General features: G+C 48.0%; 1 protein-coding gene across 14 annotated transcripts in view; it reads right to left on the reverse strand.

Moving 5' to 3' along the window:
* The window catches only part of LOC109427334 (neurofibromin), a 40937-nt gene extending 27819 nt beyond the window's left edge, over window positions 1-13118 (reverse strand). For 12 of the 14 annotated variants that reach the window (XM_062859996.1, XM_062859994.1, XM_062859989.1 and 9 more), the window contains exons 1-4: window positions 12938-13118; window positions 12207-12350; window positions 11967-12153; window positions 4980-11903 (exon numbers count right to left, since the gene is read on the reverse strand). In XM_062859996.1, coding sequence (XP_062715980.1) covers window positions 4980-11903; window positions 11967-12153; window positions 12207-12350; window positions 12938-12997 — 7315 coding nt within the window. In that variant the 5' untranslated portion in view covers window positions 12998-13118. The remainder of the gene's footprint in view (window positions 1-4979; window positions 11904-11966; window positions 12154-12206; window positions 12351-12937) is intronic. The other 2 variants (XM_062859986.1, XM_062859991.1) reach the window with 1 other exon arrangement.
* Between the last annotated feature and the right edge of the window lie 1740 nt (window positions 13119-14858).

The following is a 14858-nucleotide window of genomic DNA, read 5'->3' on the forward strand; positions in this document are numbered from 1 at the left end:
TGGAACGTACCAGAGCACAGTACAATGACTTCAAGCACAGTGGGTCTCTGAATCCTTGGCTCATCCTAAGAACAAACCCAAGCTGTTTGTTTGCTCTCGAGACGATGTCGTTATAATGCACGTTGAATGTTAACTCTTCGTCTAGCAGAACACCCAGATCACGGACACATTGCATTCGTTCTAGTGTGGCTCCGCACAGTGTATATGGGAAACGAATTGGATGTCGCTTCCTACTGAACGATATAACATGGCACTTCTTGACACTCAACGTCAAACAGTTTCTTGAGCACCACGATTCGAAGGTATTTAGTAACACCTGCAGACAATGACAATCGTCCAATCCACTAACAACGATGTATACTTTGGCGTTATCGGCATAAAAGAGTCTGGTCCCTGGAGGAAGAATGAGAGATGCATCGTTGACGAAAAGCGAATACAGTAGTGGTCCAAGGTTGCTCCCTTGTGGCACTCCGGATAGATTTGTGAACGGCCTCGATTCGTACGTGCCGATCTTCACACACAGCGATCGTCTGGTAAGGTATGATTCGAACCAATCATTAAAGCCAGCTGTTACACCACATTTTGCAAGTTTATTGAGAAGGATTCGATAATCTACGCGGTCAAATGCTGCTTTCAAATCCAGATAAACCAGCATCCATGGCACATATGCATTCGATTGAAAAATCGACAAGGTTGGTGACTACGGATCTTTTAGGGAAGAACCCATGCTGATCTGTAGAGATGTAATGTTGCGATGTAATGTTGCGATTTCAAAAGCCTTCGAGCACATGCATAGTGAAGTAATGCCACGATAATTACTCACGCCACGCTTATCACCTTTTTTGATAATTGAAAAGAGATAAGATCTTTTCCAACTGCTCGGGAATACACACTGCCTTAGAGAGCGATTGAAAAGAATTGTCAGCGGTATTTACAAAGCTGAACATTTCTTCAAAAAGGCTGCTGGGATTCCATCTGGTCCTGGGCTGTATGAAGACTTCAGCTTTGATACTGTTCCTGCTACATCCTGCTCTAAAACCACAAACATGTAGCTGAAGGCGTCACGTGGAGTATCTTGTAAGGCAAGCTCAACCAACGCAGACCCAGCTACAAAATCGTTGAAGGCGCGTTTGAACTGTGCAGCAAAAAGTTCACATTTATCGGCGGCACAGTTGACTGTTATCTCATCAAGGTACATCGATGTTGGTTGGCCATCTTCATTTCTTTTGGAGTTTACGAGTGACCAAAAACGTTTTGGATTGATTCGGAGGTTCTGCTCTGTTCGAAACTTATAGCGAGATTACAAAAACGCGTTGTAGCTCCTATATTTGCGAGTTGTCCTGTTTAAATCTAATTTAGCTTGTTGCGATCGATGATCACACTAGTAACGCAAAGCAGGAGTTCGGCGGCGTTTCAGCAGACGGGCGGCCGTCGCGGCGGGACGTGTGTCGTAACTGCTTGCAGCACGGAGTTAGTGAAGAATCCAACAGCCTCGTCAATATCTTCCATTACCTCGAGCTGGCTCCAGTTGATTTGCATCAGTTCTGCATTCAAAGACTCGAAATCAGCTTTTCGAAAGTTGTACCCAGTATTGTCGAGTAACGTATCACATGCAATCGATACAGGACAAGAGACTATCCACGGGTATTCTCGATTACACTCCCTCTCGATCGTGTAACCCTAGGTTTTTCCAAAGTGCAGTGAAACGATCTCCGTCCAACGCCTTCGTACAAATGTCAGCTAGTTGATCTTTCGTTCCAAATGGTATACATCGCAACACTTGACTGTTTCTTGCTTGACCGGGATATTGTGTTTCCAAAAACATGAAAAACTCTTCTGCGGCCCAGTCCGCATCTGCAAAACATGCCGTTTGAACTCTAATGCCATATGTTTAGTTCCTTTCAAATATCCTTTCCAATGTCATGGTCCAGGCTGTTGTTGGAATCTACCGAGAAACCCTACCGAGATCTGGTCTAGTCCACAATCATGGTGTAGATAAGGCTTCCCAGTAGCTCACGATATGGTTCCTGAATTGGATCGGCCTGGGATTTGATCAATTGAAGGACTTTTTCCATGGGGCTTCTTGATGGAATACATTCAGCCATGCCAAATTTCGTCAACATCTTCTCAACACTGCTCGTTTTCGATAGTAACATTTTTCCTTCACTTTTATCGTACTGGAAGTGGCTCCAAGGAAGTGTTTACCTCTCCGCAGTCAGTCATTTTGAACGCTCGTGATAATTGCTTTTTCAATTCTTGAATTTCGCTTAGCTTCCCTCTGGTTATCAGCAGATCATTAATATAGAGTATTATGAATGCAAGAAGGCGGTTTTTACATCCATTTCGCGGAAGCATTATCCACTTTGAATACCAACAGCCAAAACGGTCGGCGCAGTCGTGAGCTTCGCTACTGGAGCATAGGTATCTTGATAAGTCCGGGTTTTTGAAGATAGCCTTTCGCTACGAGCCAGGCCTTGTACCTGATAACGCTGCCATTTTCGTCATGTTTGGTGATGAAACCCCATTTCGATTTCAATAGTCTAACTCCGTCCGGGCATTGAATCACCGTCCATAGCTGGTTGGCCTTCAGCGATTCCAGTTCATCGTTCATGGCAGCACCAAACTGCTCTGTCGTCACGATCTGCAATTTCAGTATAGGAAGCGAGTGGATCTGTGGGATTGAAAATTTAAACAGCTCTAAATCCGGTAAAAAAATACATGAACTTATCTGGGAGCCTGCGCTTCTGTTTGCTGTGTCTTGTGATTGACTCTATGCAGTCCTCACGTCTTGATTGCGAAGTGAGCGCCTCAAGTATCGAATTTTCTTGATCCGCAATTTTATTTTCCTCTGTGTCGGAAACTTGCTCAAAGTTCTGGTTTTTCGTATCAACGTGTTTGGAACGATTGGTGGCACGTTTTGATTCGATTTGCCAATTGCAGGATTGATTGCCTTTATGAATCAATATTGGCTTGATTATTTCCACAGAAAAATCCGTTAGTAGTCGATCTATCCAGAGTAGCTCTTGACAACTCTCTGCGAGCGCTACGATTTTGACTTCTGTGCTGCTAAGGGCAACGTAGGTTTGCTTACGTGACCCCCAGCATATTGGACCGTCGTTTCATTTTCCGTTGCATCGCACGTACAAGCATGGGTCGTTCTTGAGCTGCTGGAACTTCATACGCTCCAAACCTTGATCGAATTTCATGTTCCAAACGTGGCCAGCCTGCTTCAGTCCGTATAGACAGAGATTTTTACAGCAAACACACGATATCACTGTTTTCTTCCTCGTATCCGGGTGGGTGTCGCATGAAGATTGATTCCTCCAGTTCTCCTTTAAGGTACGCGGGTTTCACATCTGCATGCTTCACGACCATTCCTCGTTGACTGGCAACCGACAGTAGCACCCGGAAAGTCACCTGACGAATCACCAGAGCAAAGACGTCGTCATAGTATATACCGAACTTTTGGGTGAATCCTTGAGCGACTAGACGAGATTTATATCTTACCACGTTTCCATCTTTGTTTAGCTTCCGCTTGGAGATGCATTTGCAGCCGGTTGGCTTGCGTCCGGACGGAAATTCCGTCAGCTGCCATGTGTCGTTCTCTTGCAACGACATCATCTCATCGTCCATATCTGTCTTCCACAACTGCGCTTCAGGTCTCCTCATGGCTTCATTGGATGTCCTCGGCTCGTCAGTTAGCATTCGAACCATAACAGTCCTCCCGTGCTACGCATCAGCCGACGCGCTGACTATCAGCTTTGCTCTCATTCGATGTATCGTAAAAGCTGGGATGCGTGTACCTTCAGGCTCCTCATCAACGTTGACTTCTCCGTCCAAAACTTCTTCATCAGACTCAGGATTGAATGGATTGACTTCAGCTTCATATTCAACAATTTGCGACGATACCGGGCACTTGGGAGAATTATCCACTCCATGATCTTCCATTTCGATGCACTGCACTTCACGGCTGATGAGCTCGACAAAATTTTACAAAATTTGGTGTTATGGAATGAGAAAAAAAAGAACATGGATTTGGGACCCTAGAAGTGTCAAAGTGAAAGAATTTTTGAAAAATATTGGACCGGGCCTTCACAGTTTAAAACCGAAGTTTGTATGGAGAACTTGGGGTGTTCAATTGATATGTGCATTAGAACGTACCGTACATATTTTAAGGCGTTTTCGGTATTATGGTTGGTTTCACTATTGTGTAACGCCTAAATATATGCACAGCGCGTTCTAATGCACATATCAATTGAGCACCCCAAGTTCTCCATACAAACTTCGGTTTTGAACTGTGAAGGCCCGGTTCAATATTTTTCAAAAATTCTTTCAACACCCGTTTGTTGTGGCAATAAACCTTCTGGATGCTGCGGAACAATCCCGCTGGCTCGGTAAGAATTGTCCCAAACGCTTCACCTTATACTCACCACCCGGGTCTCTGTGGATTACAACAGGATTTCGTCCAAATTGGTTCCGAACCATGGCGACGTACGATCACGTCTGTCGCCTCAGAAAGTACAGAACAAACTTTATTGCGGCTGTAACCGTCTATGAGTGTTAGGAAATATCTTGATCCGCCCGGCGTCACAGTATTCATGGGATCGCAGATGTCCATGTGAACCAGATCCAGAATCTTCTTCGATTGTAGCCCCATCTTTTTCAGGAACGCTTTCCGTGCGATACTCCCCTCAGCGCAGGTCTACCTGACCTTTTATTTCTTCCCTGCGGTTATGTTGCGCACACTGCTACATCCTCTAGAGTCCGCCCTCCTCAGTGGAGACCCAGCCAACCCAATACTTGCGAAGAGGTTTACCACACCACTACTATCTACGCTACTATTTGAATTTATTGAATTTAATGCCCACGAGTAGCACGGGAAAGAAGATCGACCGCAACAGAGTCCTACATCGGTATAGGTCAACTTCCAAAAACACTCTGAATTAATGAGTGGAATGGATTATAAGTGCACCACTTACCTGTCAAATACGCCACACTATCCGGCGTCACTTCGAACTTATCCCTCCGATGCGGTTTGGCCACGATCCCCAGCAGCATGGTTAGCACCCGAGACGTTCGGGAAACCGTCGTCGGTGTGGGATGTCGGAAGCCCTTCAGCAGGTGACCGACCAGGGCAAAGTGGAAGTTCGACTTGAACGATAGGCCAACGGCATGATCGAGCTGCTTGAAGTGCCATTCGAGCGGTTCCCGCGTTGCCATCATAACGTCCGCGATGTTCTGCTTGTCGAAGAGTTGTTGCGAGTTGAGCGTGTGGAGGTTCTGTTCCAGTAGAGCGAGGCCGGCGGCGTACAGTGTAGATTCGTCCAGTTGAAGAACGCTGACAGCCACCCAAAAGAGGGCTCGATGGATGGGGGACTCCGGTCGGAGGAGAGGCTGAAGTCGTGTCAAACACATGACTAGAGATTCTAGCAGGATAATATCGGTGAATGATTCAAGGGCTTTGACCAGGATCCGCAGTAGCTGCTTGACGTCCTGATCGGTGATACTCTTGGAGATGCATCCGAACACGATTAAGGCTCGCGGTTGAAGCGCCGGATTGTAGCAAAACGCAAAACTCTTCGCGAGTGACGTCCACGTTTGTAACCAGTCGCAATCCGGAATGTCCCGCATGCAAGCTTCCATGATTTCTAGCAGGGCGTCGGTGATGACCTCCAGTGATGGAAGGGCCAGACGTTCCCGGTCAGCCGGTGGAGCTTGAGAGACACGTTCGTTGCCTAGCCAGCGGTCGTTCGGATGCCGACAGGACGACCGGAAGGCCGTCACGGCAGCGGATTTGACCTTGCTGATGCCGAACAGTAGGTAGAACTTTGGCAGGGAGAATTCGTCCAGGGATAGCCGCAGGACACGTTGGGTTTCCTCCGAGAAGGACGGTTTGGTACAGGTACACAGTGAGTGAATGATATTGATGACTAGACCGTGAGTCGATGCGCGCATCGATAGGGAACCGGTGCAAACCAAGAAGGTGACCGTGTGGAACAGATATGGCAAATGACGAGCGACATCCAAGCAATTATTGAAGGACAACATAAGCAAGTATCGGGCCAGGATGGCAATATCGTCCCACATCATGTGCTGCTCCAGATACTGCGTCGGCGAGTGGCAAGTTTTGTCCATAACTCGGCACAACCTTCCTATGACCTTCTTGGCCACTAGTTGCACGTTGGCCGATGCCAGGGCTACAGCCGTATCAGCCATGATCTCCACCTGCGGAGAACCGAGTCCCGAGCTCACCGACTTGTGTATGAAGTTGTCTAGCACCATGTCGATCAGTTCAGGGATTTGTCCAATCGAGCCCCAGATTTTGGCCTGAATCGAGGGATACATTTCCTTCTGTTCGATTGTGAGATTGATCAGCTTCTCCAAGATCAGAGCCACCTGCTTCTGGCGTTTACCTTCGTCCGAAGGTTTACAGAATCGGACCAAATTGGCCAACCATGGGGTCATGTACTCCAAGCACAAATGCTTCAGCTCGATCGTGCTCCTTTGGAAACCCTGGATGCATTCCTCTAGGAATTCCAACGTCAAATGCGGTTCGTTTGTAGCCAACGTTTCGCTGACCGACTTGATGAAGATGGTATTGTTCGAGGGAATACACAGGCCTTGCGTTTCAAGTAGCTGGCCCTCGATCTTCAGATCGAATGTCGCCGTCAGGGCACAAAGCTGGTTGTAGGCTGCCGTGCGGAGATTCGGATCTGATGAACCCAGATTGAGCAGTGCCATATTCAGCAACGTTCCGGGAACATCTTTGGGACGAATCTTCTGGTGCACTGTGACCGAGTCAGGTTGGCTCAGTTCCCAGCGGTTGCGGATATGGATGATCGCCTGAACGATGTTGTCGCAGTCGTTGTGAATGAAACTCAGCTGGGAGCTTTCGTTGGCGATCGAGAGTGTGAACTGGTTGTCGTCCACCAGGCAAACTTCTTCGATTTCCGATGCGTAGTAGACGTCGTTCAGAAGGACCGAATGGGCTAGGACTTTGGTCTTTTCGGCGGAGGTGATCTGCAAGGCTGTGGGTCCAACCTTGATCGCTACTTTGGTATCTTTATGGCTTAGCTTGAGAGCGTTGTTGAATACTTTGAGATCTTCGTCCAGCGATAGGGTTGCTCCCGGAAGTTTCTGTTGTTCCGGGTCGATCACGTCGTTCAGCTTGGCCGGTGAGTCCAGGAAAATCAATTTTCGACAGCCTTTCAACGGTGCGAGGATTCGATCGTGGAACTTTGTGTACTCCCGGACCCATGAGTTGCAGTTGTAGATGTACGCCGCATGCAGATTTTCACAGGCAACTTCCGGAAGCACGTAGAACCACTTCTGCAGGTACTCCGTCCGGAAGCGGTTGTCGGAACATGTGTGCGTAAAATCAATCACTACCTCGAAAGGCGAATGGCAGAAGGGCTTCAATGTCAAGATTACGTGGTACATCAGTAGATCGCCGTTTGTTTCGCCGATTTTGTAACGTCGTGCAATGTAGTAAAACACCGGGTTTCCGGCTTTACTCGTTCCGGCTTGGTAGAAAATGTTCATCGACTTCAGCGTTTTGAACTCCTCCTTCTCGTGCATCTGATGCTTTACCATGATTTCCTCGAAGTTCGTCGAGGACATATCGATCGAACTCCACCGGGCATAGCTCGAAAACAGCAGATGAGAATCCACCGGTTTGTGTTCCGGAGGTCCTAAGTACGCCAGCAGCGTAGCCATCTTATCAAATGGGCGTCGTCCGACCGCTTTGTGATCGCGACTACTCGACAGGTAGTCTCCGATGCGTTCTTGGTGGGACCACAGAAGCCGGTGCAAGGCCAAGACATTGGCATCCGAGATAAAGCTCATGCTGTGCGACGTCTGATCAACGGTCTCGCAATCCGATGCAATCTGGATGAAGAATCGTCGGCCGGTTTCAAAATGCGATCGCAGGAAATCGTTGAAACAGAGCATGTGCTGCTCCTTGGAGAACTCCACGTGGTTTGCGATGTTCTGCAGGATCTTGGACATCAACATCAGACCTCGTTTGATCTGAGTGGGAACCTGCTTACCCACGATGCCTAGTTCTTGTGGAGACACGATCGCCGGATTGATAAATCGCAGGAATATAACCGTTCCAACCGCTCCGATATTGTTCTGCAGGAGATTCGGGAAACGTTTGCTCAGCACCTGGTACAAGCAATGGCACATCGATCGAAGCTGGGGTGGAAATCGATCGGCACTGTTGACGATCGAGTCGAACACCTTTTGGGTGAGTGCGATCAAGCTCTTCCGGTTGTCTTCAATATCTTCGGAGGCTTCGAGTCGGGCCGGATCCACTTCAAAGCTGGCAACCGGCTCGTCCAGAAGAGGACGAATCAGCGGTTCGAGCAATCCCTGGAGATAGCTGGCTCCATAGATCTTGAAGCAGAACGCCATGATCTTGCTACCGAGGGAGTTGCCTCGGAAGAGTGTCTGCATGCAGTCCGACACTTCGACTTCCCGGTAGAACATGTTCCACAACAGTGGCGAGAGCAAGTGTTTTGCGTCAAACAGCGTTACCAAAACTCGTGCCAGTTCATCCATCTGTGAGGTGGTTACGACCGAGGCCAAGGCCATGGCAATCGGTAGTTCGCCTTTATCGCTGATCATCGTCACTAGTTGGACTAACTGCTCGAAGCGGTCGGCCATTACGGATTCGGCCAGGGTATCAAATTCCGTACCCTGTTGAAGGATTTGCGTCAGAACTTCCATGAAAGCTGCCCTTGTCTGAAGATCCGGATTGTAGCCCAAGTCTATAGAGTGCATCAATCCGGAATCGATGTTGGCACTGAGGAGATTGGACATGGCTTGAATGGTCGCGTTACGGAGGGCGGTTAGTTTGCCAGCGGTAACACGTGGACGTGGTGGAAGAAGTGGAGGATTGTTGGTATCCTTGTCCGCCTCGGATCCATCGACGCAGTCGTTCAGCAGATTCATGAAGAGTGTGAAATACTTCAGGAACAGAGCACTCTTGGCGTCCATCAGGTCACCTCGGTCGGATTCCTCCGGTTGGAGGGGCAATCCTCGTAACAGTGCAGCGACTGCTTCCATACAAGCTTGATCCAGATCACGCGTTATGATCGTTACGTCTCCCGAGCTGGGCGGAGCGATCTGATGCGAGGTGCCCATGACCCAATCGGTCAAGTATTCCACCAGCTTGTTACGGAACTTCATCTCCTGGCGGAAAGCTAGATCGTCCCGACGTTTCATCATCACCTCGACCAGTTGGCAGAGTTTGGTTTTGATGTGGATGGCATGGACCGTCATGTCCAAGTGGCGCACGTAGCGTACGATCGCCAGCATGAGGTTCTCAATGCTGGTCACTCCGAGATGTTCGGCGTTCGCTGGTTGATCGTTCTGGTCCTTACTCTGACGTCCGTCCAGCACCGACTTCATAATGTAGATTGTGTGCTCGATGAACTGCGTGTTGATGTCCGTCACTACAACCTGACCCTGTTGATCGAAGAACTTCTCGACGATCGATCGGATTTGGTCAAATAGAATCGGGTAAAGCTGAGCGGACATTTCCTGTCCAACTAACTCCTTGACGTGCTTCTGAATTTGAGGACCGAACTTTTCGTTGTTACAAACTAGTAATCGTAGCAATTGACCGATAAACTGAGTTACCGGACAGTACTGGACGTCCTGGCTACCACCACCCATTGACGATACCAGGGAACCCATGATCGGGTGCATAGATCCCCGTCCGGAACTCGAGCTGGACAGCGATGTGGTCGACTGCATCAACGAGGGACCACTAACCCCGATGGGTAACATCTGACTGCCCGTCAACCGTTGATTCCGGGGTTTCTGCAGGCAAACTCCACCCAGGGCCAACAGGAACCATGTCATGTTGCCCCACTCGGTAATCTGCTCTTCCAGGTCATGCTCCGAGCTTTGGTGACTTGCCCTACGTTTTCCCATGCTTCGGTGAAACACTTCCGCCTGTCCTTCTTCGGGTTTACCCTTTGGGTAGTTCTGCAGCAGCTTCGAAGTAACCTCCCAGTTCCGGAACGTTTCCTCCCACGCCGGTTGAACCCCGTTGACGCAGTGCTCGATCTTTCTCAGCAGGGACATGATGTTCTTCTGGAGTGCCGCTCGGCCTTGTGTGTGCTCGTAGAAGTTGTAACGGGACTCGACGTTCTGCGTGGTCAGGGTGCTAGAGGTGTGCGACAAGTCCTGGTACAGGTGGTAATTCGGGAGGATGAATCCCACAGTGAGCTCGTCCGAACCAGAACGGATCTCCGCTTCTTCGCAGAGAAGGCCGAAACAGGAGAGCGACACCATGACGGCGTCCAAGTCGACGGACCAGAGGTACATGAAGAATACCACTTCCAGCTTGATGTGGGCTTGTCGGCAAATGGCAATTTGACTGCCCACGTTGGCGTAGTCCTTGTGCCGCTGGAGGAACGTGTTTCGGCAGATGAGGATCTCCCGGAGCCATTTCAAGACGTCCGTGTAGTTGGCGATCTGATGCTGAATCAGCTTCTGAGAGATGGAGAAAAGGACTTGCGAGCTAACGTCCCAGAAGGTGTTGATCGGGGCTTCCGGGTTCCAGACTTCGATTTTGTCCGGGGAGTGTAGGGCCAGTAGAGCTTCCATGGCTTCCTGGGCGACATCCGGCATGGTTGGTTGATGCACGAGGGAGACAAGACCGTTGATTAGTTCCAGGGTGGAACTCTGAACTTCGTGTCCGGCTTTGCCTAGGCTATTCAGCAAAAGCATAGGATCTGCGTGGATGAGGCGTACCATTAGAAGGAGTAGAGCCTTGTGAGCGGGTCCCTCATCGGGACGTGTCAAACGACTTTGTGCATCCTTAGATTTAAGCGTCAAGGAGGTGATCATCCGCAGCGGAGTGTGTGCAATGTATCCTTGTGTAGCCTTGTTCAACGTATCGGTGAACAGCGCTCGCAGCTCCCCGGATCTGGCGTAGACGAGATCGATCTGGGGCCACCATGGCAACCGAGCTTGGGTTACGATTTTCAACAATGAACTGACAATCACGAAATGATAAGCAGGTGGCGAGTTAAGGCTGAGACACACTTTCAGCGCTTCGTTGTTGTGCGGTTTTATGCGGAAACAGGACACCCAGCAGTCAATCATCAGATCGATGTCCTGGAAGTTGTATCCTTGACCACGAGAGAACGGTTTAGCCGGATTGAACAGCAGAGCTTTCAGGTCGTTGATCACACTTTGAACCAGTTGGAAGGTGACGTTGTTCGAGTCGTTGATGTTGATGTATGTTGAGGCTTTGCATAGCTTAACGCATGCTATAGCTGCCGATTCCGTCGATTGCTTCGAAGATGCATGCGCTCCCAAACCCTTTTTGATTCCTTCCATGAAATGCTTCTTCTTCAAATGCCTTGGCGAGCATGGCGCTCCAGAATCAGCGTTAACAATCTCTTCCAGCACTTTTGGACTTAGAACGAGCAGCATAATCTGTAATGGCCAAACAGCGGACCGCGCCTTCTTGTTCTCCGCATAGGAGTCCAAAATATCGAAGAACGTTTCGCAACCCTTCGAAAGCTCCTCGTTCGGGTTCCTCTGGAGATCCTCGAACTCCTTCGGATGAAACTCGATCCAATTCCATAGGGCCCGTTCCAGCGAGTTCAGTAGTATAAAATGGGCTGACTTTTTCAACGATTTGAACTTCTGGATTGTTTCGGTGAGTAACTTGGTGAGACGGTTAACGTCCAGATCGATGTGCTGAATCAGTTCGATGTCACTGTAGTCGGGATTTTCCTCGGAGCAGGTGCTTAGCTCCTGAAGCCGGGCCGAGATACGATTGAATACGGCACCGAAATGGTTCTGCGACAAGGCATACAATACCTTCGATGCCAGCCCTTTCAACGACGCTGCATTCTGATTGTTTTCATTTTGAATATCTAAAAGTGAAAGCTGTTCAAAAGAATCCTGAGTGCCATTGACCAGAAAACCGCAATACTTACCAATAAACTGGCAAATTTCTCTTAGCAACAATTTCACATTCATCGCTTCCTCAAATCGGGCCGTGTCCTTCGACTGACCCGATAAACATCGTTCCAACGTTTCCAGAATTATGATCAACGAATCGTAGCAGCACCGCTCCGGTTCGTGTCCCCGGCAGGCCGGCGGCTGAAACTGCAAAATAATAAACTAGAATCAAATGTTAAGGAAAATGATGTCCGATCCGTTGCCCCAGGACTTACAATTTCGTTGACTCGTTGTAACATCTTCGTTAGGCCGGAGATCACCAGCGAAAACCGGTAGCGTGAGATCTGTATCAGGCAGGTCATCGTTTGATCGATGCTGAGCCGTGCTTGCGTTCCATGGGGTCCGGTGCGATACGGTAGCTGAAAATCGGTAGGCTCTTAGATATAATGTTGCATTTTGAATTCTTTTTTATTAGATATAATTCCAATCCAGATTAGAATGTAACTCAGCATTTCCTATAATGAAAGTCTCTTAAATAAAGACAAATCAATCAAATTTCCTATAACTTGCTTAAAATCAGAAAAGGCTCCATGCGCGTCTACCATTTTCATTCAACCCTCATCTCCATTGATAATAAATTCAACTACTACCATTCACGAAGTCCCTTTCATTCATAAAAATCACATCCACCCACCCCACGGAATCCAACTTACAACTCTGTTGGTAAACAACCTCCCCCGGCATGAATGAATCGAAATAGCACCCACCGGGCCGGCACCGGTGTAAACATAAACAAACCGTGTACTACACGGCCGGCCCGCACACAACCGAACCGGCCACCCACACATGGCCGCCACCAGTCCGACAAGGCCAACCACCCATTATCGATCCGAACGGGCGGGGTGGAAAATCTCGCAGATGCGCCCTCTCCGGATGGCATAGTCCTAGCGCTCGCTGGGGCTGCCCAGCCGAAGCTGGAACTTGCACCCGGCGGAAATCCACTTACCTGCTCCTCGAAACGGGCCAACAGTGAGTTGGCCCACTCGCCTGGCTTCTGGGTGGCCATTTCGTGTAGTTTTCACCGCGGATCGGGTCCTTTTTACATGGTTTGAAGCTTTTTCACTGCGGCACTGCGTACTCCGTTGTGCGATCGCGAGCAAAATTTTCACCTTTTGACAGTTCTGTGGGTGGGTGCGTACGGGCAAATCGAACGAGGTACGCTCACGGCGCTTCTGATTGGCTGATGGGAATCCGACTCCGACACAGCTTGTGCGCGGGATTTTCGAACGAACAGACACGTGGGTTTCGAGCCGTTATGTGTTTGTGGATAGACATTAGAATAACTAGCCACAGAAGTCCAATGTCGCGACTGTTCGTGTGACTAGTTTGCCACGCCCTTACAGCGTCACTAGCGGTACTAGAAGTGTCAAATAAATTTTATTTACCAAAACAAAAGATCCTCTACAAGATGGGCGCTTCAAACAATCAATTAATACAATAGAGGTAATCACGTTCAAATGTATGCGTGTCTTTTTTGTAGATGTAGTTGTGAAACTGCGAGGAAAATATTTGCACTCTTGCCCCGGACGTTAGTTTTATCATTATTTACCCGTTTTACCCAAATCGATTGGGTAATATTTGCATATGCAATCTGAGTAGCCTTTCAATCGGCGTGCACTTTTGTGTGAGGAAAAATTTGCGCTAGTGTTCGTGTGTTGAAATGTCACTTATCTCTATTAAAGTCATCAATATAATTAAATGGGAAAAGTGACTACAGCGCCATTGGAGTTCTAGTGTATTTCTATTGGATAGACTCGATAGATTCTCGTTGGCGTCAGTGTTGGTAAACTCACACTCAAAGCACTCTCATGAACCGCTCCTGCGTGAGCAAACTCGCACGCGATTCTGAATCGTTTTCTCACGCGCGAGAATTTCATGCAAAATCTCGCTCTCACGAGTCAAGCGCCGAAATCTCGTTTGCTTGTAAAACGAATTCAAATCAATTTGAACGGCATTTAATGTTGTTGTACGCTAGATTTGCTTTTGTTCTATCATACAATCCTAAAAACTTTGATGTAAATATTAAGAATACCAAGAAATAAAGCAATGAGTGAAATCATGAGTCAACTCATGCATGTTTTTTTCGGCGGTGAGTTTGGCGAGTCAAAGTCAAGAATCGCGCGTGAAACAACTCAACCATGAGATTTGAGAATTTGAGTTTTTACCAACACTGGTTGGCGTTCGCTTGGCCCGTCGCACAATGGGAAAAAATAGGTATAAAACGCGAATAAATTCAATATCTCTGCTCGGAAGGGATGGACTTAAATGATTTCTTGACACAATCTGTAACAATCTCTATAGTTTGAGATAAGGATGGTGTCATTCGCCGCACGATGCTGGAAATCAGAGTATCGGGCCCATTTTACCCCGCTCTCTCTCTTTTTCACCTTGTAAGAAAAATCGTGGAGTGGAAAATAAAAGATTTACTTAATTTGTTTCTGTGTAAAAACTTCCGCAGTGTCGAATGGAGTGGGTTTGCCTCACCGCACAGCCTTAAAAATTGAAATATCTTCAAGTAACCCCAATATCCCTTATTACATTGAAATGTCACATGCATCTTCGCCCGGAGTGGATCGCAATCAATAAGAGCAGGGCCAACCCTATGATAAATTGCCGATACTATGAAAGTTTTTTCACAAATATGAGTTAAATAAGTCATTTTTTTTCTGCACGCCAGTGGGGAATAAATAAGGATTTTCTCAAAAACAAGTTTGTGTGAAAGAAAGTAAGGTAAAACGAGCTCAATACACTGATTTCCAGCATCGTGCGGCGAATGACACCCTCCTTATCTGAAACTATAGATTTTCACAGGTTGTGTCAAAAATTCATTCAAACCCATCCACTCCGACCAGAGATATTGAATTTAT

The sequence above is a fragment of the Aedes albopictus genome, chromosome 3 (genome assembly GCF_035046485.1).
Source record: "Aedes albopictus strain Foshan chromosome 3, AalbF5, whole genome shotgun sequence".
Classification (NCBI taxonomy): domain Eukaryota; kingdom Metazoa; phylum Arthropoda; class Insecta; order Diptera; family Culicidae; genus Aedes; species Aedes albopictus.